The following is a 22876-nucleotide window of genomic DNA, read 5'->3' as shown; positions in this document are numbered from 1 at the left end:
GCACGGTAAACTGCAGCCACGGCCACAGGACGACACTCGTGAAAGCACATTAGAAAATGACTTTTCACTCGCTGGTGGTCTCTGGCAGTTGAGCCCACTCCTCTCACCCCGTGAGGACGGGCACTGGCAGAGGAGCCTCCCCGAGGCCTGGATGGACCACCAGGAGCCTCGGCAGCTGCAGCAAGGACTGTGTGCCAGATGCCAGCGCCGGTTGCCCTGTGCTAAGCCCTTCACTAAGCACATGTCTTCAGTTACATCCTCATGGCGTCCTAGAGGGCAGACTGTTACTATTCCCAGGTGCATGGGGAGGCCTGGAGAGACCAGGTCTCACAGCTCGTGAGTGGCTGAGATAGCAGGATTTGACCCTGGCTGCTCTCAGCTCTGTGTCCACAGAGAATGCTTTCCCAGCAGCCCTGCCTGTCTTCCCTAGCATTTCAGATGGTTGGTTAACGAGGTAACTGGTGGGTGACTGGTTTAGAGCCCGTGGTGGGGGCGGTGGAGAGGGCTGTCTTGCTTATCTCTGCTTCCCACTGTGGGTAACCAATGAATGTGTTGAATGAATAAATGAATAATTTGGTGTTTGTGGGTGTGGAGTGCTGCCAACGGGAGGCCAGATGGGATGGGATTTCGTCAGAATGTTGGCCTCCAGAATTGTTATCTGAGGCTCTGCCTCCCCAGGAGCTTCTCAGGAGCTAGGCCTTGACGGGCAGGAGGGCAGAGCCAGGACCTTCACGGAGGCTACAAAGGCCCAGGTCAGCGTGTGTGTCCTGGATGACACCTGGACAGGCTGAACCGCCCTTGGGAGACACACCTGTGAAAACAGACTCCCCAGGGACCTTTTTGAGCTCGCCACTCCACTATGTGTGTGTGCGTGTGGGTGTGTGTGCATGCGTGTACGTGGTACATGTGTGTACATGTGCACGTGTGTGCTGTGTGTACGTGCTGTGTGTGCGCTGTGTGTAGTACAGTACATGTGTGTGTGGGATGTATGTGTGTGTGTGCGTGCAGACACCTGTGTGGGTGTGGTGTACGTGCTGTGTGTATGTGTGCGCACGTACAGTGAGAAGGCAGGATACATGGATTAACAGTTCTGTTAAAAATTAGACTCCCCCATTCAGGGTTACTTGTTTTAAACTGTTCTCCTAGGGATAGTGTTTTTAAAAAGAACAAAAACAAAACCAGTGAACAGAACCAGAACAGCTGTTGAAGTCAGTGCAAAGGCGCCGTCACTTCACAGACCAGGACGAAGGGCAATCCCACCTCCCTGTCTGAATGCCCTGCTAAGTCACTTCCAGGGTCTTCTGCGCCTTCTGGAACCACTGTCCTGACCAGAGTCCCTCGCAAAACTGGCTTGACTCAGGGGGTTTGAGGCTCCTTGGAACATTCAGTTGCACCCTGGGTTTGGAGCCAGATCTGAGTTCAAGGGCTGACTCTCTGCTTCCCAGAGTTAGCGCCCCACTTCACCCTCCTCCCAGGAGCGCTAGTTCTAAGATTCGTGAGAAATGCAATCAAGCAGATCCTTCCTGCCTTTGAGGTTTTACTGGGGCTCTTGGGGGTATGGAGGCACCTCAATTTGGTAATGGGGTAGCACCTGGAATTTCTCACTAGGTGAGTGCATGTGCAGTCATGTCCGACTCTTGCGACCTCTATACACTACAGCCCGCCAGGCTCCTCCGTCCGTGGGATTCTCCAGGCAAGAATACTGGAGTGGGTAGCCATACCCTTCTCCAGTGGATCTTCCTGAACCAGGGATCGAACCTGGGTCTCCCGCATTGGCAGGAGGATTCTCTACCACTGCGCCACCTAGGAAGCCTCTACTCGGGGAAGTTTGCCTTATTTATTCAGGAAAACCATCCTGCCAGGAAAATCCTTCCTGCTCCTTCCCTTCAAAACCACTTCAGGGACTCCAAGGAGATTTGTTCTTCTTTCAATAGTTTATGTTACCAGAATATACACCATAAACTTCCAACAGTTTGACTCCGCAAGTGCCTATCTTCATTTTAATAATTCAAATGTTAACTGTAATGTCAACCTACTTTAAAAAAGGTCTCATAAAATAAAAAAATTAAAGTCCGTTTGGGTGGTTTAAGAGCACAGAATAAACGTGGGCAGAAAAGGAGAATGTTCTCCCCAAAGAAAGCACGGCGCCTCTAAAGTCTGAGGAAGGAGCTATTTCCATCTGAGAGCTCAGCTGCGGCTCTGCGAAGCAGCAGGGCGACAGGAAGAAGAGTTAGAAGTCTCGACGCTCGGAGAGTTAGAGGCGACAAAGCCAATCTGAGGGTGCGCCAGGATTTCTGAGGCAGGGAAACCATTTCTGACTAAAAGATGATTCATGTTGCTTGCCTCAGAGGGCAAGTTTAGTTGCCAGTGATTAGAAACAGGAGTGGAAAGAAGAGAATTCTGCCATCGTCAGAAGGGATGGGGCGTGTGGTTGAGGCCGGCCCCCTGAGAGGGGCCTCCTGGTCATGTTTCCTGGTCTCCCTCTGGCAGCCTCCGCCCTCATACCATCCTCCGTCAGTGCCTGGGTGATTCTGAGCATTGTGAGGAGAACGTCCACTAAAGGTGTAACTGCTGCCGCCCCAAGCCCTCAGCCTTCCCAGCCTCACCTCTCACCATTCTGGCCCTGGGAAACGCCCAGGCCACAGACTGTCTCATCTCTAAAAGGTCTCCGGGCCTTGGCAAGGCTGTGTGGCCCTGCCCAGAGCGCCTCCTCACCAGCCTGGTTAACTCCTCCACGATTCTCTGGGCTCAACTCTGCCACCTGGTGTCAGGAGCAACCTGGGTCAGGACACCTGCTGTTTCTGCAGCTCTGTCGTCTCAGCTGCAAGATGAAAATGGTCATATTTGCCTTGATTCCCTGGAAGGGATGTGGAGGGTCAAGCTAGACAGTGGCCGGAAGAGCAGGCTATGGAGACTAAGGCTCAGAAATAGCAAAGGAGGGAACGAGACCGATGACTGACAAGGACGGAGTAGTTGCTACGTGTCGAGCACTACACTGGGGACCACACATACATCCTCTCATCTGATCTCACAGCAGCCCTGGGAACTGCCTCAAGGTGTGTATACAGCCGGAGGAGCTGGACATGGAGTGGTGGTGGTGGTGGGCTGTGCAGGCTCTGGACTGGACAGACGTGGGTTTGAAACCTGGCCCAGACTCTCATCTTCTCTGGGACTCTGTTCTTTAACGTCTCTGAACATGCTCTTTAACTCCTCCCAGCTTCGTTGTCCTTATCTATGAGTTGGAGACGTGACATCGCCTACTTCATGGGGTCTTGATACAAGCCAGCATGGGTTAAGCACTCAGCACTCTGTCTGGCTAAGTAAATACTAGCGATTATGATTAACTGTACACTCATTTAACAGATTGGAAAGCAAAGGCTTAGAGAGGTTAGGTAACTTGTTCAGGGTCACATGGGTGATAAGTGCTGGAGCTGAAGTTTGAACCTTGGTCTGTTGGACTTCAGAGCCAAAGCTCCTAACCTTTGCTTACTGGATTGGGAGTCAGGACATATGGATTCTAACTCTGCAAACCCACAGGGTGACTTGGCCCAAGTCCTTTCCCATTTCTGGGCCTCAGAGTAAAGTGAGGGGGCCAGACCAGGTGGTCCCTAAAGTCTGTGAATCCATGTGGATTACACCTACACAAACTACCCTTGCAAATACGCATCTAGTTTTTTTTTTTTTTTTTAATCTTTTAGAATAACAGCCATTAGTTAATTTGGAAGTCTCTGGATCAGTGGAGAGTAGAGAGTTGAGGGCACTTTCAGAAAACATTTCCTCGGCATGCTGGAGGCACCGAGAGAACCTGGGTGTGAGCCTCAGACTGGGGCCAGGGCCAACTCCCGCTTCTTGCTGCCACAAGAGTGGGAGAGCAGAACATGGAGGTAGCCCTGTCCTGAGCCTCTTATCAATCCAGACTCGCCCATTCACCGCCCACACGTTCATCCATCCGCCTACGCATCCATTTACTCAGCTATCCACCAGCCTTCCATCCATCTTCCATCTGTCCGCCCATCCCTCTCCCTACCTAGTCCCCAGCTCACTGATTAAATGTCCATATATTTATTCACCAGTCAATTCACGCACGTCACCCACCCAGCTAGTACTTCCCAAAAGCCTATGCTGGAGGGAGCGGAGATAACTCAGCTGTGTCTCAGAGCACACGGCCTGCAATCAGACCACATGAAGACACAGAAGAATCGGCACCCTCCTATGGGGGAAACACAGGCTTGGCCAGGATCTGTTTCCCAGGCCAGGCTCATTTCCCAGTCAAAGCTGGTGGATATTGTGGGGACATTGTGTACCTTTCCTGTCCATCTCCTCTTGCATGGTAAAGATGTTCCACATCTAGATTTCCCAGCCTGGTCTGAAGGGTGGCTGGACTTCCACTTTGGACCAAGCAGCCCCTGATGCTTCTCAAAATTCCTCTAGGACTACAAGGGCAGGTCCTGGGAGCCCCTTGTCTCCATATGGCTGACAGTCCTGGCTGTGAATCTGACCCTTCGGGTTCCAGGCCTTCCTTCCTGAGACCAACCAGTATTAAAGATGCTGCATGACTGGTTTCAAGGACCAAGAACCTAATCTGGGCACCCTACTCAATAGCTGGTTTTAGGGTATCTGTAAGTTGGCTTTGCCACCAACTTTGAGCAAAACCCTTTCTTCTGTAACCTCGATGTCTCTGCTGTCTACTCATTTATTGATTAGCCTGTGCTTGGCTACAAATGGGTGATTTTACTGTTAACAACAACAAAAAATGTTAATCACCCTGAGTGCTAAATATGTGCTAAGCACTTTCCACTTAGTAACTCATTTCATCCTCACAATTATCCTATCGTTTCCCCTAGGAAACTGAGGCACAGAGAGGCTTAGTAACTTGTTCACAGTTACACAGCTAGTGAGGGATTTGAACCCAGGCTGTCTGGCTCCAGGTTGTGGGCTTTAACCACCATCCAGTCATGCCAGGCGCCTCTGCGGTCCCTTCCACACTGATGGCTATCAGCTCACAGAAAGGAGAACCGCCAGGGTTCTTTCAAGGAAGCCCCAGAAAGAGAGGAGCAATGGTCCCAGGGTGCCAGGGTTCAAGGCACAGAAGGGGACACTGGTGCTTGAGAGGTCAGCTGCTGCTGCTAAGTCACTTCAGTCGTGTCCGACTCTGTGTGACCCCATAGACGGCAGCCCACCAGGCTCCCCCGTCCCTGGGATTCTCCAGGCAAGAACACTGGAGTGGGCTGCCATTTCCTTCTCCAATGCATGAAAGTGAAAAGTGAAAGTGAGGTCGCTCAGTCGTGTCCAACTGAGTGACCCCATGGACTGCAGCCCACCAGGCTCCCCCGTCCCTGGGATTCTCCAGGCAAGAACACTGGAGTGGGTTGCCATTTCCTTCTCCAATGTGTGAAAGTGAAAAGTGAAAGTGAAGTCGCTCAGTCGTGTCCGACTAGTAGTGACCCCATGGACTGCAGCCCACCAGGCTCCTCCGTCCATGGGATTTTCCAGGCAGGAGTACTGGAGTGGCGTGCCATTGCCTTCTCCGTGAGAGGTCAGAGACTTGGTCTATTACAAACCAAGAATCCCACTTCCCAGGTCCCTGAGCTCTCTCCAGTCTAGGCAGTTACTGCCCCTTTCCCCCAGGTGGACTTGAGGACCCCTGTCCTGAAGCCACTGGACACCGTCTAGTTAACCACATCCGGAAATGAACTGTGGCTCTGCCACTGGCGCTGTTAAACAGCCTAATAGAGCCTTCTTGCCGCAGAGATGTTCCGTGGCCCCTCCTGGCAGATCCTAGAACTCCTTTTTTAACTGTAATTGCATAACATACATCTTCATCCAAGCCCATCTTTCAGGGCTCTGCCCACACGGCCGCCCCCACCACCCGAAGCCTGCTCTGGGAATTGCCCCGTTCCCTTCTCTGCAACATCTACAGGACGAGATCGTTAACAGCATCTTGGTTATTTTAGGAAGGCCTGAGGAACAGAATAAAGCCTTGCCCCACCTCCCTTGATTCCCAGATCGGGGCTGGGAGGTGGGGGGAGGGGTGGAAGGAGAGAAAAATGCCGTCATCTCTGGCATCCCCCTCCTCCCCTCTCCCCCCGCCCCCGCCCCCAGCATTCTCTATCACCCATCTGCACGCTTTTCCCCGACCTACTTTCTCCTCCTGTCAGGGCTGCCTCCCCAGCCCTGCAGCTCTGGGCTGATGGGGCAGCTGCTCGGCCACAGTGGACGGGACAGTTCTTGCAGCCCCAGTGTCTGGAGGCAGAATCTGGCTCCCTCCAGCAAACGCCCTACCCCCAACCCCACCCCCCAACCCTCTGCCCTTGGCCGCTGACTCATGCTCTGGCGCTCTGCAACCCAGTCTGATCCCCAAGGTTCAGGCTGGCTCAGGGGCAGAAGGAGGGGTCAGGGCCAGGGCACATTGGCAGGGCAGGCAGGAAAGCTCATCTGTCCTCTCAGACGCTTGCTCTGCAGGAATGTCCTGCGTCTGGGAGTCGACAGAGCTCTGGATGGACCGGTCTGTATTTCTCTTCACTCAAATGCTGGTTAATTACAAAACAGCAACCTGTGCTTCTGGGATTCTAGCATGATGACTCTAGGTGGCTGAGACAGGAATATGAGCATATTTTTTTATTATTAAAACTAGTAATGCCCCTATTATTACTAATAACTACATTGTCACTGGTGATAGGCTGTGTAAATGGCCACCGTGAGTCCCCTCTCCAAATCCATGCCCTTTGCAATGTGACTTTGAAGTCCCTCCCATTAGGGATGGGGTCTATCTCCCTTCGTCTTGAATCTGGACAGGCCTCTCGACGTGTGTTGGCCAATAGGACACGGCACAATGACGTGAGGCACCCAGCCACGCTTGCTGGAGGAGTTGGGACCACACGGAGCAGAGATGGGCCATGCCAGCTGAGGTCCTCCCAGATCAGCCTACAGTCCTGCCAAGATCAGCAAAGCCGTGCACGTGACCCACGGTGGGTGTGCGAGGGAATGCGTCCGCCAGCTGAGCCCGGCTTGAGCTCCCAGCTCACAGAACTGTGAGCTAAAGACACAGCCTGCTTTTGAGCCACTACATTTTGGAGTCATTATATAGCAGAAACTAACTAATAAAAAGATTTTTTTTTTTTGGTAGGGAGTGAAATGATAGGATCTAAAATACACAATTAACAGTAATCTTTTTTTTCCCCCCATAGGTGGCTCAGATGGTAATGAATCCTGCTTGTAATGCAGGAGACCTGGGTTTGATCCCTGGGTCAGGAAGATCCCCTGAAGAAGGCAATGGCTATCCACTCCAGTATTCTTGCCTGGAGAATCCCATGGACTGAAGAGCCTGGCCATGGGGCCACGAAGAGTCAGACACCACTGAGTGACTAACACTTTCACTTTTGGGGCTTCTCAGGCAGTGTTAGTGGCAAAGAACTCGCCTGCCTACGTCAGAGACATAAGAGATGTGGATTTGATTCCTGGGTCAGGAAGATCCCCTGGAGGAGGGCATGGCTGCCCACTCCAGCATTCTTGCCTGGAGAATCCCATGGACGGAGGAGCCTGGCGGGCTAGAGTCCATGGGGTTGCAAAGAGTCAGACACGACTAAAGCGACTGAGCACGCACACACGCAAGCATCATAGCTGGGTCAAAGAGAAACAACTGCTTACTATTGACCACCCAGAATGCATCAGCAGGATTTAAAATCACGACTCGCTCTGCTCCGCGTCACCCCCTGGACGCCTCGCCCTCTGGCAGAGGCTGCCCCACTCACCAGGATCTTGGTGGTGTAGGCGCTGTTGATGGCAATGGCGTGAACCAGCAGCTCCATGGTCTTGGCGTTGATGGAGCTGGGCTCGGGGATCTCCTTGTAGTGGGCGTCGCCCACGTAGGCCTGCACCACCGTCATGCGATTGGTGGTGAGGGTGCCCGTCTTGTCCGAGCAGATGGCCGTGGCGTTGCCCATGGTCTCGCAGGCGTCCAGGTGGCGGACCAGGTTGTTATCTTTCATCATTTTCTGCAGGAGGGGGCGGGGAGAGGGGACAGTGAGGAGAGGGGGCTGGGGGCTGGGGCAAGGGCGCCGCAAACGGGCAGTAAATGAGGCAGGACGGCCCCTCTGCCTCACTGCTGGGCAAAGGATCCGGGTTTCAAGAGCGTCGGTCAGCCGCGTGCCTTTTTGTGTACAGCACTTTCTCTCTTCCTCCTTTTAAGTTACTTGAGCCATTTAAACAGTTGATTAGTTGGCTTCATTAATTTGAATTACGGATGTAATCTGTATTCTTTATGGAAAAGATAGCGAAAAGGATGGTAAATGAAGGCTGGGTCCTCTTTGAGTACTTCAGATACTTTCCTTTTACCTCCTAACAGAAATAAGTTCTTTATTTGATTATTATGGGTTTTTTCTTTTCCAAAGGTACCATCTTTCACTGGCGCCTGGTTTCCACAGTCACTTTGGTTTCATGAGAAGTGAAGAAGTGTAAGTTATATATGTATTAATAGACATAGGAGACTATGTGACAAAAACAAAAATATTAGTGTCATTGTTTCTGAGTGATACATTTATAGGAGATTGTTATTGCCTCCTTCCATTGTCCTACAATGTCCATATACTATAACTTGCATAATAAAAATCACAAATTTCTTTTAAATATAGATATGCATGAAAAAACAAGTCAGTCATAATTCTACCACTGAGCACTGATGTATCTTACATAACAGTATCTTTTCTTTTTAAATTTATAACAAAAATGAAATCCTAGTCTACAATTATTAATTGTCTTACATTCTCCTTCTTTTCTCTCCTCCCAGCATCACACTCCTAGCTTCTTCCAGGTTCTCAAGCAAATAATGCAAACAAAGTGATTCTGAAGGAACCACCACTCTTAACTGCAGGTCCTCCTGACCCAGTGACCCTACTGGCAAGAACACATGTGAAAAGATGGATTTAGTTAAAGGCTGAGTCAGATGTTCTAGTCCGAGCCTAGGAATCTGATTCCATTTTTCTTGCTCCTCATTATAACTCTATAACAAGGGTAAAAAAGGAGTGCAATTAGAATAATTAAAAAAAATTTTTTTTGCTATGTGACATGTGGGATCTTATTTCACTGACCAAGGATTTGAACCTTTGCCCCCTGCATTGGAAGCACGCAGTCTTAACCACTGAGCTGCCAGGGATTTCCCTAGAATAATTTTAACAGCAGGTCATGTTACCAAAAAATGAATGTTGGTAGAATTCTGTGCTCCTGCAGCTTCTCTTATCATTTGCTGCTGTTGTTTAGTTGCTAAGTCGTGTCTGACTCTTTGCGACCCCACGGACTGTAACCTACCAGGCTCCCCTGTCCGTGGGATTTTCCAGGTGAGAATACTGGAGTGGGTTGCCATTTCCTTATCCAGGGTATCTTCCGAACCCAGGGATCGAACCCTGGTCCTCTGCATTGTGGGCAGATTCTTTACCATCTGAGCTACCAGGGAAGCCCATGAAATGTGCTACAAGAGTAAATTTCACATCCAGGTTTGAAGGCTGATTACAAAAAGAAATGTAAAAATCTCACCAATCATTTGTGTATTATTAAATATTACATGTTGGCTTGATAATAACTTGGACATATTAGGTTCAATAATGTACAGTATTAAAATTATTTCCACCTGTTTCTTTCTGTTTTGTCTTTTTCATGCAGCTGCTAGGAAATTTAACATCATACATACATCATATCTCTATTGCACAGTGAGGATCTAAGTGTCACCTCTATTCTTTGGATGGTGGACCCTGGATAGCTCAGTCAGGAGAGCATCACACCTCTAATCTGAGGGTCCAGGGCTCAAGTCCTTGTTCTGGCGTTTGCTTTTGTGGGACTTCCCTGGTGGCTCAGCGGTAAAGATTCCATTTCCCCGGATAAGGAAGACCCCCCTGTATTCTTGCCTGAGACATCCCATGGACAGAGGAGCCCGGTGGGCTACAGTCCCTGGGGTGGCAGAGTCAGACGTGACTGAGCACCCTCGGCCAAGGGGTAGGTCCAGGCTCAGCAAGTGGAGAGTTCGCCTCTCTCCTGGGTGGCAGCTGGGGGCTGTACTCAGTCTTATCAAGTGACTGTATAAGTAACACTACCTAAGTCGGCTGAAGGCACAGGTGCTAGAGATGCAGACTAGAGGTGTAGGGCAACAAGGTCTGTAAGTGAACCCCCAATGCCATTTATGACCTTGAAGGGGGCCTTGAGCTCCACTGGGTGGCTGTGGGGTCCAGACTCACAGCAGCACGAGGTCTCCATCCTCAGGCCCCCCAATCAGCCTTGTGTTGTGCTCTGTTTGGGCTTTGGTTTGTGGGATGGAGTTTCTTAGAGAACCCCAAAACAAGGAGACGATAAGGACAGTGTCCTTTTACACAGACCTGCCACTTCCTGGCACTGCCCTGAGAGCTCTTTTCTGTATGAAATTACATCGGCCAGCCCAGCCCAAATTCCAGCTTGGAAACTGACCGTGCCCTCGGTCGGCTCTGCCAACCACTCGGAGCGAATGCCTTGTTTATAAACAGCGCTGGCCTCTGCTCTCGAAGGCACATCCTGGCCTAGGGGCCTTGGGAGACAGGAGCACAGGGCCCTGCCCGCCGAGGTGGGGCAGTCACTGGGCTGAGCAAGATAAGGAGACCAGGGTGTGGGGATCTGGGGATGAGTCTGGCTTGGAAGTGCCCCCAAGAAGGTCAGACGCCTGTGCTTATGAGATGATGCCAGCCCCCACACCCCTGTGTTTGGGCTCCGCCAATGGCCACGGGGCTGGGAGCAGGGGAACGTGGGGCTCTGTTATCAGGGTGGCATTCAGGAGCACCCCAGACCCAAGGCACTCCTGGGCCCACTTGCCCTTTATCGGCTTCTCTGCTGGCTCAGTGGTAAAGAATCCACCGGCCAGTGCAGGAGACCCAGGAGACATGAGTCCAACCCCTGGGTTGGGAAGATCCCCTGGGGTAGGAAATGGCAACCCACTCCAGTATTCCTCCCTGGGAAATCCCATGGACAGAGGAGACAGGTGGCTACAGTCCAGGGGGCTGCAAAACACTTGGACACAATTGAGTGACTAAGCCCGAACCCTTTACTGAACTGCTTTTGAGACCTCCTATTTTTAGCCCATCTCTTGAGAGGAGGGGATTTCCTAAAACCAGACATATCTTTTTTGAACTTTAGGAAGCGAACTCCAAGCTTAGTCCCACAAGTACTGCCGCTAAGTGGGGCCTACAGCTGTGTGATGACCACACTTCTGTCAACATTTGATGGGATGGGATGAGTGTGGGTCTGGCTTCCCTGGTGGCTCAGATGGCAAAGACTCTGCCTGCAATGCAGGAGATCCGGGTTCCATCTCCAGGTGGGGAAGATCCCCTGGAGAAGGGAATGGCTACCCACTTCAATATTCTTGCCTGGGAAATCCCATATAGACAGAGGAGCCTCGCGGGCTACAGTTCATGGGGTAACAAACAATCGGACACAACTGTACAGGGAATACCTGCGTCTAATTTATTGTTCAGAGTTGAGTTGACTGTCAATATTTAAAAATAAGGAGTGTTTATATGAAGTCCAGCTTTCTGGCTTCTCTTAGAAAAATGTGAATATCTGGCAACACTGGACCCCATCACTACAAGGGGACACTTGGCTGGGCTGAATAATGGCTGTCCCCTTGGCCAGGGTGTGGCTCTCCTGGAGGCCTGTGAGTCTGGGGCTCCCGCATGCAACCTCTCTCTCTGAGCTTCCAACGTGCCCACTCCTTTCTGCTTAGCTCGCCTCGCAGTATTTATCCTGCCAGCCACCCCTCAGACCCCCGGCTCAGTGGCATCAGCCAGCCTGTCCTGCTCCCCATGTCTCACCTTCACCGAGTAGGCCAGGGAGATGGTGACGGCCAGAGGGAGCCCCTCGGGCACGGCGACCACCAGCACGGTCACACCGATGATGAAGAACTTGACGAAGTACTGCACGTAGACGGGCGTGCACTCGGGGAGCCACGGCTTCTTGTTGACCACGAAGGTGTCCACGGTGAAGTAGAGCACCAGGATGATCACCGTGATGGCCGACATCACCAGGCCTGCGACAGGGCGGGGAGGAAGCCTGTCAGGGGGCCTCCTGGGGGCGAGGGGCCCTGGGAAGGGAGACGTGGACCCAGCCAACCCTTGGCTCCAAGGGCTCTGGGATCAGGCAGGCCCTAGCTCACATGCCAGCTGAGCTTGGTGGCCTTGGGGCAAGTGCTTGATGCTCAAAGAGCGTCTGTTTCCTCCTCTGTACAATGGGGATGTGTGAGAATGAAATGCGAAGAATGTGTGTGAACTGCGGGCACAGTGCAGGACGTGCAATAGGTGCTAGTGAACAAGTGAATAAGCAGCTGCCAGCACGGCGCTCTCACACTGTAGGGTGTACAGAGCACCGCTTCCCTCCGCCTTCATCCAGGCACACGTTTCCTATTCTAGGAGCAAGGGACACAGCGGTAAACAGTCAGACTCCCTGCCCTTGGCAAGCGCAGATTCCAGAGGAGGCGGCAAACAAGAAGCAAACAAACGCTAAGAGGATAACTCCGGGGGTCCGTATGGATGTGAGAGCTGGACCATAAAGAAGGCTGAGCGCCAGAGGGCTGACGCTTTTGAACTGTGGTGCTGGAGAAGACTCTTGAGAGTCCCCTGGACTGCAAGGAGATCCAACCAGTCCATCCTACCGGGAATCAGTCCTGAATATTCATTGGAAGGACTGCTGCTGAAGCTCCAATACTTTGGTAACCTGATGCAAAGAGCCGAATGATTGGAAAAGACCACGATGCTGGGAAAGACTGAAGGCGGGAGGAGAAGGGGGCGACAGAGGATGAGATGGTTGGATGGCATCACCGACTCGATGGACATGACTCTCAGCAAACTCCGGGAGACAGTGAAGGACAGGGAAGCCTGGCGTGCTGCAGTCCATGGGGTCGCAGAGTCGGACAAGACTGGGTGACTGAACAAACGCCACGGTGAGGGGAGGCAATGTGCCCGAGGCCACAGGCCAGGGAGGCACTGTAGAATTAGCGCCTGCAGGTAGCTGCCCGCCCGGACCCTCTTGCCAGCCCCACGTGCCCAACCACCCCCATCCACCTCAGTGTAGTGCGGGTGTAGCTGAAGCTGCCCACACCGGCAGCCTCTGCCAGAGGAGACTGGCGTCTCCTTGTCAAAAAGCGCCTGGCAGTTCCACCCACCCCAATCTGATGGCCAATATCCAGGGGCTGACGTGGGAGTCCAGAAGCCCAGCTGCCTTGCTGAAGTGTGGGTTGGACCCGGTAGAGGTATTCATGCTCCAGAGCTTCCTGTGGGATCAGGTGGAGACGGATTTCTCCAGAAACCTCGGCTTGGTCTGCATCTTCCTAGGCTCTGTGGCATCCCAGACCCTTTCCAGGTCTCCCCCTGAGAGCACCCCTCCCCAAACTCTGTGCCCACCCATCTCAGGCTCTGCTTGCAGGGAATCCATCCCAGGAGAGGAACAGAGGTGGGATGTAAACCAGAAGGGTGCGACTCTGCGTCCCACGCCTGGCAGGGCTGACTGAGTGGTGGAGGGGATAAGCCAGGATAGGGAAGGCCATGGGATGCTTCTCACGGCTCTGCTCCCTGCCCTCCAGCACCACACTGCCGTGGAGCCTTCCCTGTGGTGGGGACGGAGGAAATCCCCAGACCCACTGCCGCCCGCCCCCACTGCCAGCTGTGGAGCCGAAGAGCCAGCTCGAGCCCTGTCTGACAGTCGCAGGGGCGGGAAGCCAAGCTCCCGGCAGCCGGGAGCTGTCACCAGGCCCCTGAGTTTAAATATAGACGGCCAAGCCTGCAATTTGCCTCTCTTCTCCACACTGTGGAGCCTATAATTAGAGCTGGGAGACAGCCGTGGAAGAGCAGGCAGCCAGGTGGGGAGGCCGTGGTGTTTGCCATATCCTTACCCAGGAGGGGAGGCCAAGACCGTGTTGGGCGGGCAGGGCTCACCGTGCAGCCGGGCTCGGCTTTGGGGGCCAGAGCAGCTGTCGTCAGCCATCACCTGTAGCTATCAACTCGGCTGGGAAACCTGGCTCGTGTTGCTGTTGTTCAGTCGTGTCCGAGTCTTTGCAACCCCATGGACTGCAGCACGCGGGGCTCCCCTGTCCTTCACTACCTCCTGGAGTTTGCTCAAACTCATGTCCATTGAGTCGGTGATGCCATCCAACCATCTCATGCTGGGGCTCAGACAAGGGGCTTCTCCCTGGGCTCCTAGCACTGCCCTCCATCTCCCCAATCTTTCCTGTGCGTGGCAGCTGGGGGTGGTCATCATAGAGCTCAACTCCATCCTTGCTCACACCTCCTCCAGGGCTCCCAATGTCCTGTGGATAAAGCCTGCACGGCCAGCTCCTACAGGGTCTGCCCGCATCCAGCCACCACCCTTGCCTGTGTGTGTAAATAATCTCCTTTACTCCTCACAGCAACCTGTGAAGTGGGGGCTACAGCAGCCCAAGTCCACGGACCGGGAGCGGAGATTCAGAGCTTGGTGAAGGTACTTGCTCAAGACCTCAGAGCTGGAGCTCAACGAGAATGCAGGCAGGTTGCCCCCAGAGCCCGCGCTTCACTCTTGCGCCTGTCTAAGTGCTAGCTGAGGTGCCTGCTGTATCAGAACAAGACTGGTTGCCGCGGCAGACAAGGGTGGGTCTCATGCAAGCCCTCTCTTTGCAGATGAGGTAACCGAGGCCCAGTCCGGGGCAGGGCTCTGCCCCGGGGATCCCCCTGCATGCCCCTTGTCCCCCCAACCCCGTGCTGTCTGCCAGGGCTGCATGCTCACCTGCCTTGCCGATCTGCACGGCCAGCTTGGTGAGCTTGCCCTGAAGCACCGACTTCTCCTTCTTGTGCATGTTGGCCTTCTTCTTGTCGTCAGCGTCTCCCCCCTCGGCACTCTTGAGGGGCTGCATCTCCATGGCGGCCGCCCCGTCCTGCTGTTTGGCTGCAGGGGGCAGATCACACACATATGTACAACACACACACACACACACACACACACACACACACACAGACATGCATACCCACAGGTTAGCCTGCAGGGTGCGGGTGTCAGCACCCAGCCCCCTGCCCAGGGGAGCGTGGTGAGACCCTCACTCCTCGGCCTGAGCCCCACCGCATGGCCGGCACAGATTCCCTGTCATGAGGGGGTCGGCCTCTCCCTGCTGGAGACCCTGGACCCAGGGCCACAGAACACAGCACGGAGTGACACGGCTCCACCCTGTTTGCAGCATGAATGGGCTGGGGGCACCTCTGGGCCTAAACAAGTCCACCAGCCCTTCCCCAGAGGGCTCTTCGGCTTTTCTGCATTCAGACAAGACACGGGCTTGGGCTCTGCCCAGCTGGTCCTTGGGCCATGTTGCTGGAATATTAAGTAGTCACTAGACAGAAGGGACAAAAGCGAGCTTAAAAAGTGGAAGAGTGTGTCCTCATCTACGGGGGCCAAGACCCTGCTCCTTCAGCACAGCCCTGACTGGTGGGCTTGGAGTCTGACCCCTTGGCCCCTGAAGATCCCAAAGAACCAGCTTCAAGCCTTCAGCTGAACGGGGATATAGCTCAAAGTAGGGGAGACTCTGGCTTGCAGGTGGACTGTCATGCGGATAGGGCCACTTCCATTTGTCCTGATACCACAAGATCACAGTTGTCCCCCGCCGCCCAGAGACGTCAGGCGCCCAAAGGCGTGGACGTCTGCCTCTGCTGTGGCCCCTAGAACTGGCAGGGAGGGGCCGCAGGGACCAGGTTAATACAAAAGGGTTACCTTTGCTCTGGCTGGCGTCCGCATTGCCATCCTGCATTTTACCTACACGACAAAGAATTTGAACAGACAACAGAGAACAGACACCACACATCGGTCGCCACGAAGACGCAACAGGGCCATGGACGTTCATGTCAGTTGGGGGGTGGGAGGCCAGCCTGCCCCTCAGTACAGGGATGCCGGGGAGGCCCCCCCAGGCAAGCGCAAACCTGCAGGGGCTGCAGGGTCTCTCTTGATTCTCTGAGGGCGCAGAGAGGGGGCTTCTGTGGGGGTTATGTTGGCCATGAGCATTTCACAGATTAAACAGCAGCCTCTAGGGTAAAGGGACCACATGAGCAGAAGGAATGAGCGGTCTCAGGTCCCCAGTGATGAATTTGGGATTGGGTTGGTGCTTTATGTGGGCTGAGAAGAGGCAAAGGGAGACAGAGAGCAAGCGAGAGAGGTTGATTCTAGAACGGGGAGGCATTTGGTCAACATGCTCCTCAGTTTCTCCTCCAGGAGAGAAAATTCCAGTTCCTCTTCCTCCTGGTGGTGGAGGACGAAGCCACGACATGGACAACCCTCCCCCCGGCCATCAGCCTCACTGAGAGTCATTCAGGCAAAGGGAGTGCAGAGGCTCCCAGCAGTGGGCTCGGAGGTGCCCACAGGTGTTTAGGGGCTGTGCCATGGCGCCCAAGGGGAAGCCACCCTCACCCCTCCACTAAAGTGTGTGCTCCTCACTCTAGGTGGCCTAGTTCAGGCCACAGCAGAGGCGAGGTTGGCTTGGTGGGAACCCCTGGGTGCCCCCTACCCCCAGCTCTGTCTGTCAGAATCGGATGCTGTCTAGTGCTGAGTCTGGGGCTCCCCACCCTGTAAACGGGGCCACGTGGGAGGCTGCCTCCCCAGGTTCAGCCCAGAGCGTGTGGGCTGCATTCACAGGGTGGGAGGTATTGGTGACCGCTACCTGGTGATTAGACTCCTACCCGCATCTGCTGGCCCTCCAAGGATGGGGGCATCGTCCTATCCCCTGGCTCATCCTGGGCTTTGCCCGATGGCTCGCCACCTCAGGAGGACTCAGAGAAGGTCATTGAACCCCTCACCACTCCTGGATAATCACCGTGAAGGACATCCTCACAGTTCGTGGTCCAGGCCCATATACGACCTCCATGGTTTCCGCTGGTCCTCACCACATCCCTAGTGGGGCGCTCCGGGATCATACCCACAGACAGATAAAAAGCTGCGGCTCAGGGAGGGACACTCGGCGTGGGCTCTGCCACTCTCCGCAGGTGAGTGGACAGCTGGTCCCAAAGTGTATGCACATTTTTGCCCCTCCCTGGGAGAAAGCAGCTACCTCCCACCCCCTGAGCCTGTGGTAGGTGGGCACTGAGGCGGCACTGGAGGACCTGGGCCCCTGAAGCCGCTGTTTCAGCACCAACTAGCCCTGTGACTTCACTGCTCCCAGCTCGGCTTCACCTCCATAACAAGGGTTGTCATCTTGCCTCCTGGAGCACCTGAAAGTTACCTTTTAGTGATAACCACCCGCCCAGCAGTGTTTGGCAGTTTGCAAGCGTCTCACATCTTCTCAGTTTTTCTGGTACCCTGCAAGGCGGGGCGGGAGGGGCTTTCATCCCTCCCATTTCACAACGAGGAAACTGGGGCTGAGGGAGGGTCAGAGGCAGCCGTCATTTACTGAGCATCCTGACGACCATCTGCAAACACTGTTGTCCCCATCATCACATCCACGTTACACTGACTGCCTCAGAGGGGAGCAGTAGCTTCCTGGGTGCCAGCTCCATACCATCTCTGCAACAGTGCCGGACTGTTCCCATTGAGCCTCCCAGCAAAGGGTCAGTGACCCGCCCTGGGGTTGAAAGAGAAAAGCACCCACCCCTCTATTCTAAAATTCTTTCTACCAGATTAAGAAAGAAGGCTTCTCGGAGCCGATCGGCATGAACTACAACAGTTGTTTTATTTTTAAACATAATTTTACTAACTGTGCTAAAAGGCACCAGAGGACTCGGCTTCAGGAGCTGGTGTGAGAGGGTACAGAGGGACCTTTGTTTGCATCGCACATCGTCAGAGGCAATAGCTCATGTGTGCCCCTTAACCAAGCGAGCAATTTCCTCTTTTATTTCCACAGTGATCACGTGGCCAGAAAAATAATCAACAATGCTTATGTTTGAGGGAGGGAGCCGTGTCCTGGGGGCACTTGAATGCAGATGGCCCAGTTTCTTGGAAGCGAGGGACTCATTTGGGGGCTCTCCTTAGCCAAACCGGTGCTCGCCTGGCCCTGGAACGGTGGTGGTGGGGTGCTGCTCTGGCTCCCCATTGGGACATGGAAGATGGGCTGATTCAGGGGAGCTGGGATGGAGGGCAGGACCCAGGATGGGGGACCGGGGTGGAGACCCAGAGGCCTCTCTGCGTCAGATGCCAGATGCATTTTTGCCAAATGGATCAGTCCTTTCTGTGCACTGTGAGGGTCATGGGTGCGGAAAGCCTGGACATGGAGGGTCCACGGTGAGGAGATCCCATAAACAAGCTTTGAGGAGACAGGCAGGCCGCTAACCGGGAGAACTGGGGGGCGTCACTTCTCTTACCTGTGCCTACATTTGTCCCCCTGTGAAATGCAACAATTTCAACCAAGGTGATGCTTATGAAAAGCACCACAAAGTACCCTGTAAGTGTCCAGCATTAAGAGCAATGTGTCACTTAAAATCGTGATTAAAAGTGACATATTCAATAGTGGTATATCAATAAATGGGTTTCCCAGGTGGCGCTAGTGGTAAAGGACCTGGCTGCCAATGCAGGAGACACAAGAGATGTGCATTCTATCCCTGGGTTAGGAAGATCCCTTGGAGGAGGGCGTGGCAAACCACTCCAGTATTTTTGCCTGGAGAATCCCATGGACAGAGGAGAGTGATGGGCTGTAGTCCATGGGGCTGCAGAGTCGGACATGACTGAAGCGACTTAACACGCACGCATGGGTGTCAATAAACATAAAATAAATAATAAAATTAAAATGGCAATTATAATGACTCCAAAATGAATGGGACACCCCTTAGCGCTCAGTTGGGAGGGGCTAGGAGAGAGTGGAGTTAGGAGGAGGCATCCTGCCACCTGAGTGTGTCTTCCACATCCAGGGTGTCCTGATCCGAATCAGGGTCCATTCTCTCACTCACAAGGCTCAGCTTAGCACCCTCAACCTTCAGTGCACTCTGCCTGGAGCCTGGAGGGCGCGTCAGAAGGCAGGTTCTCATTCGCTAGGTCTGGGTGGGGCCTGAGAGTCTGCATTTCTAATGGGCTCCTGGGAGACGCCCAGGAGCATGCGGGCCTCCACTCACAATTCAAGTAGCAACAGCTTAGAGCATCGGCTCCAAAGTATATTTTGGAGGCCTACCAATCCCACGACATTCAGCCAGGAAGGGTCCTGCGGCCACATCAGTCTGGGAAGCCCCATGTGACTCTAACTCTACCCCACAGCACGATCAAGGCTGTCTTTCTCCAATAAGGAGGAAACCGATTCTACCCAGTGGTTCTTAAATAGGTTTGACCACAGGATCCTTTCCTTGCAGGGAAAACTTCTTAACGTGCTTGTGAAGTTTATTTATTTATTTTTTAAAGCTTTTCTTTTTCTGAGGATGTGGATCATTCTTAAAGTCCTTATTGAATCTGGAACAACACTCCTGTTTTAGTTTTCTGACCCCGAGGCATGTGGGAATCTTAGCTCTCTGACCAGGGATTGGACTCACACCCCCTGCATTGGAAACTCAAGTCTTAACCCCTGGACTGCCAGGGAAAGTCCCTAAATCATTGTGAAATTTACACCAGGAAGAGTGGCACACAGTTTAGAGCCAGGTAGGCCTGGCTTCACGTCCCAGCTTGGCTACTGTCTAGCTCTGTGACCTTGGACTAGCATTTTGATCTCCATGAGACTCAGTTTCCTCATTTTAAAGTGGGGACAAAAAGCTGACCCATAGGGTTATCATGAGGATTAAATGAGACACCTGCAAAGTGCCTACAGTTTTTCTTGGGAATACGTGGACGTTTTGGGCTTGACCTGGAAGTGAGGCTGCTGCCTTTTTGAGACCCACCAGTCTGGATGCGGTCCCAGCAGGTTCATCATCCAGGAGGGGTGGGGGAAAGCAGGACGTCACTTCCTGTTTCCTCCTTCCCCTTTCCCTCCCCCCACGTGGGTCTGCCTACAGCATTTCTCCCGTTAGGGCTTCCCTGGTGGCTCAGTCCATAAAGAATCTGCCTGCAATGCAGGAGCCCCCGGCTTTATCCCTGGGTTGCAAAGATCCCCTGGAGAAAGGAATAGCAACCCACTCCAGTACTCTTGCCTGGAAACTCTCATGGACAGAGGAGCCTGGCGGGCTACAGCCCATGGGGCGGCAAGAGTCAGACACGACTTAGCGACTAAAGCAGCGGCACCACCCCTCCCTCACATGCGACACCTCCCACGCCCCAGGCTGTCCTCTTTTCTCTTCCTGTGTCTGAAATAGACCCACACCCGAATTAGCCCTTCCTGGCCAGGTGCTCCTCACAGAGGGGTGTTGCCCAGCCCCTGACATCTGTGAGCTGCTTCCATCTTGGGTCACTTTGAATCCAGCCAGAGGTCTGGGACAGGGGAGGGGAGGAGGAGGCAGAACCACAGCTCCATGTTTCCTGGGAGTGGTGAGGAGTGACTAACATGATGGATGAGAAACTGGCTGCTCAGTTCCTGGGATGAGCGACGCTGGGGAAAGAAAGAGCTTTCCCTTTCCTTCAATTCTCGGGGGCAATGGTTTCATGAACGAGCCCTAAAAGCTCTTAGGAACAGACCGGGTGACTTTATGTCACCTGACTTGGGGGTGGGGATGACCAGAGAAGATGGGAGGGTATAGAGGTGTGAAATCTTCCAAAGGCGTGGAGGCCAGGAATGGAGTTCCTTCCTGCCTGTGTGTAAGGCTGAGATGCAGACCCAAGGTACAGTGGCAGCCCTCGCCCCCATCGCCCACCCCCGAGAGGGCCAGTGAGAATGCAGAGACTCAGGACAGACGTTCCAGCGCAGGCAACAGCAAGAAACACCAGTCCACACCCGAGGGACAGAACTGGGCCCAAGCCCAAGCGAACCCCCTGCCCGTTCGCTCCGCGAAAGAAGAGAAAGAATGTCTACTCGTGGCTCAGCCATGCTACAGTGCGGGGCCCAGGAGCTGAACGCAGGCCTGGGTCCTCCTGCCTCGAGGGAAACGTTTGAGTCGAGGATGGGAGCCTGCACTGGGGACCCAGAGGCCAGCCTCAGCCCGGGTCCTGACCCCAGGCCTTCGTCCCCCAAGCCGGGACCAGGAATGTGCTTAGGAGAGGGCCACACAGGGAGGGACGCTGCTTCCAGGGAGGGAGCAGTGACCAGATCTGAAGCCAAGGTCACGTCCCTCTTCTGGGCTCCACCGGGGGTCAAGGGCCCAACGGTGACCACTGCTGGTGGGAGCAGAGCTGGGTGCCCAGGGGTGGCTTCTCTCTTAAGCACCTGCCCCGTGTGAGAGGACGACCGTCCCCGAGCTGCCCATGCACATCCAAGTCTGGGCCATCCCGAACAGGGAGAGGAAAGCCCAGAGCTGGGGGTGGGGAGGCGTCCATCGCCCAAGACCGAGAGCTCACCGGGGGCGGGGTGGGAGACGTACCATTGACTAGGCTGGTATTTGCACTATCTGCAGCATTTGAACCTGCCGCACCATCGGCCGCTGTGGGGGTGGGAGGGATGAAAAATGCAGTGGTCAAAATGGAGGAAGGCAACAGTGCAGACGGCAGCAACGGTAGACACGAGCCAGCGTGTGGGGAGTGACGTGACTGTGGTCGGAAGCACACATCTCCGCCGGAAATCAAGAAACTCAAATTTGGGGGTGGGGGATGGGGTGGGGTGAAATGTTCCCATGGAGATGACACACAAGTCGGCAGGGAGAAACTCAGACATGGAAGGTCTTTGAAATAAAATATGGAGGATGATCAATGTGGGTAGGTGGGATGGTCGGTGTGAGATCTGGACCCAGGCATCCCGTTGACCCAACCGACAGGGCAGGTCTCTCTGTCAGTGAGGGTTCTATGAAGGTGGGGAGCGGGCTGGCTGGCCGTCATGGCCAGAGGGACCCATGGCCAGGAGTTGGTTCAGCACGGGGCGCAGTTATAGCGTCAGCCGTTCTGAATGGGTGTTTGTTGTGACGGTTGCTGTGTCCTGGAAGGACATCTGCTCACGGCAGTGACCTTGGATTTGTGTGTTTGACTCAGGCCACTGCCCATGGACAACTCCTCCTTTCCTGACTGACGCTCAAAAGACTGCCTTGGTCTTGCCCATAGGAGATGCCCCACCACTTAAAAGAGGACATCAGGCAGGTTGCGTCTTGTGCACGAGACAGAAAGGGCACCAGTGGGGTTCTAAATTTCCTTAATTTAGAAATAAAAAATGATATGAGATGCTCAGATTCACTCTGGCTATTTTTCTTGGGGTTGGGGGAGACGGGTCCTGTGGGAAGGAGAGGGAATAGATGCTAGGTGAGTCGGCTGTGCCGTGAGGCGAGGGGCTCTGTGGGGTCACGTGGTGCTGAGTATACACGGCACGCCACTGTCTGGGATTTGGAGGCAGTGGGGGCGCTATCTGCCCTGGAAGCACTGGAAGGGCAGCATGGGGTGCTGGCCTGTCCTATGGGGCTGGCAGCACACGGGGCCACAGAGGAGTTTTGGGGTGAAGGGCAGAGCCCCCAGCCATCAGGTACCCTTCTAGCTGTGTGCTGGGGGTCTGGGGCCAGGGCTCAGGGGTCAACAGCTGCTGCTACTTCTAAATGCCCCTTCTACCCTGGGGGGTGTCTTACTGTACCTGGTAGCTGAAGGCCATCCCCCTTCTTCACACCTGTGTGATGATTTTTGAGACATGTTAATGAAGGAGAAGCATGTACAGCCACATACACCCCCGCCCACACACACACACACACACATACTCTGGCATGCCCAGAGTCATCCTGAAATGGAGGGTTGTAAGCAGCGTCCTTGGTGGAGGTGATGGGATGGAAGCGCTAAGGGGGTCCAGCCCTGGGAACCCTCCGGGTCTGCTCTCAGGGGCCTGAGAGGCTGGGCTGCCCTCCATCTTCCTCTGCCATGCCCCCTCTTCTTTCTGCACTGCTGTCCCCATCTCGGCGAT

The 22876-nt window shown here is 54.0% G+C and overlaps 1 protein-coding gene across 5 annotated transcripts in view; it reads right to left on the bottom strand.

Annotated features, from left to right (window-relative positions):
• The window catches only part of ATP2B2 (ATPase plasma membrane Ca2+ transporting 2), a 195298-nt gene that overhangs the window by 42064 nt on the left and 130358 nt on the right, over positions 1–22876 (bottom strand). For 4 of the 5 annotated variants that reach the window (XM_055413597.2, XM_088831529.1, XM_055413596.2 and 1 more), the window contains exons 7-12: positions 22556–22588; positions 21369–21428; positions 15733–15774; positions 14761–14919; positions 11823–12037; positions 7752–7994 (exon numbers count right to left, since the gene is read on the bottom strand). In XM_055413597.2, the coding sequence (XP_055269572.1) occupies positions 7752–7994; positions 11823–12037; positions 14761–14919; positions 15733–15774; positions 21369–21428; positions 22556–22588 (752 nt within the window). The remainder of the gene's footprint in view (positions 1–7751; positions 7995–11822; positions 12038–14760; positions 14920–15732; positions 15775–21368; positions 21429–22555; positions 22589–22876) is intronic. The other variant, XM_055413599.2, reaches the window with a different exon arrangement.

Source organism: Moschus berezovskii, chromosome 24, assembly GCF_049115385.1.
Source record: "Moschus berezovskii isolate FMDL1 chromosome 24, NW_MosBer_1.0, whole genome shotgun sequence".
NCBI lineage: Eukaryota > Metazoa > Chordata > Mammalia > Artiodactyla > Moschidae > Moschus > Moschus berezovskii.
Note: the sequence above shows the minus strand (reverse complement) of the source record. Positions and strands in the feature narration are given on the sequence as shown.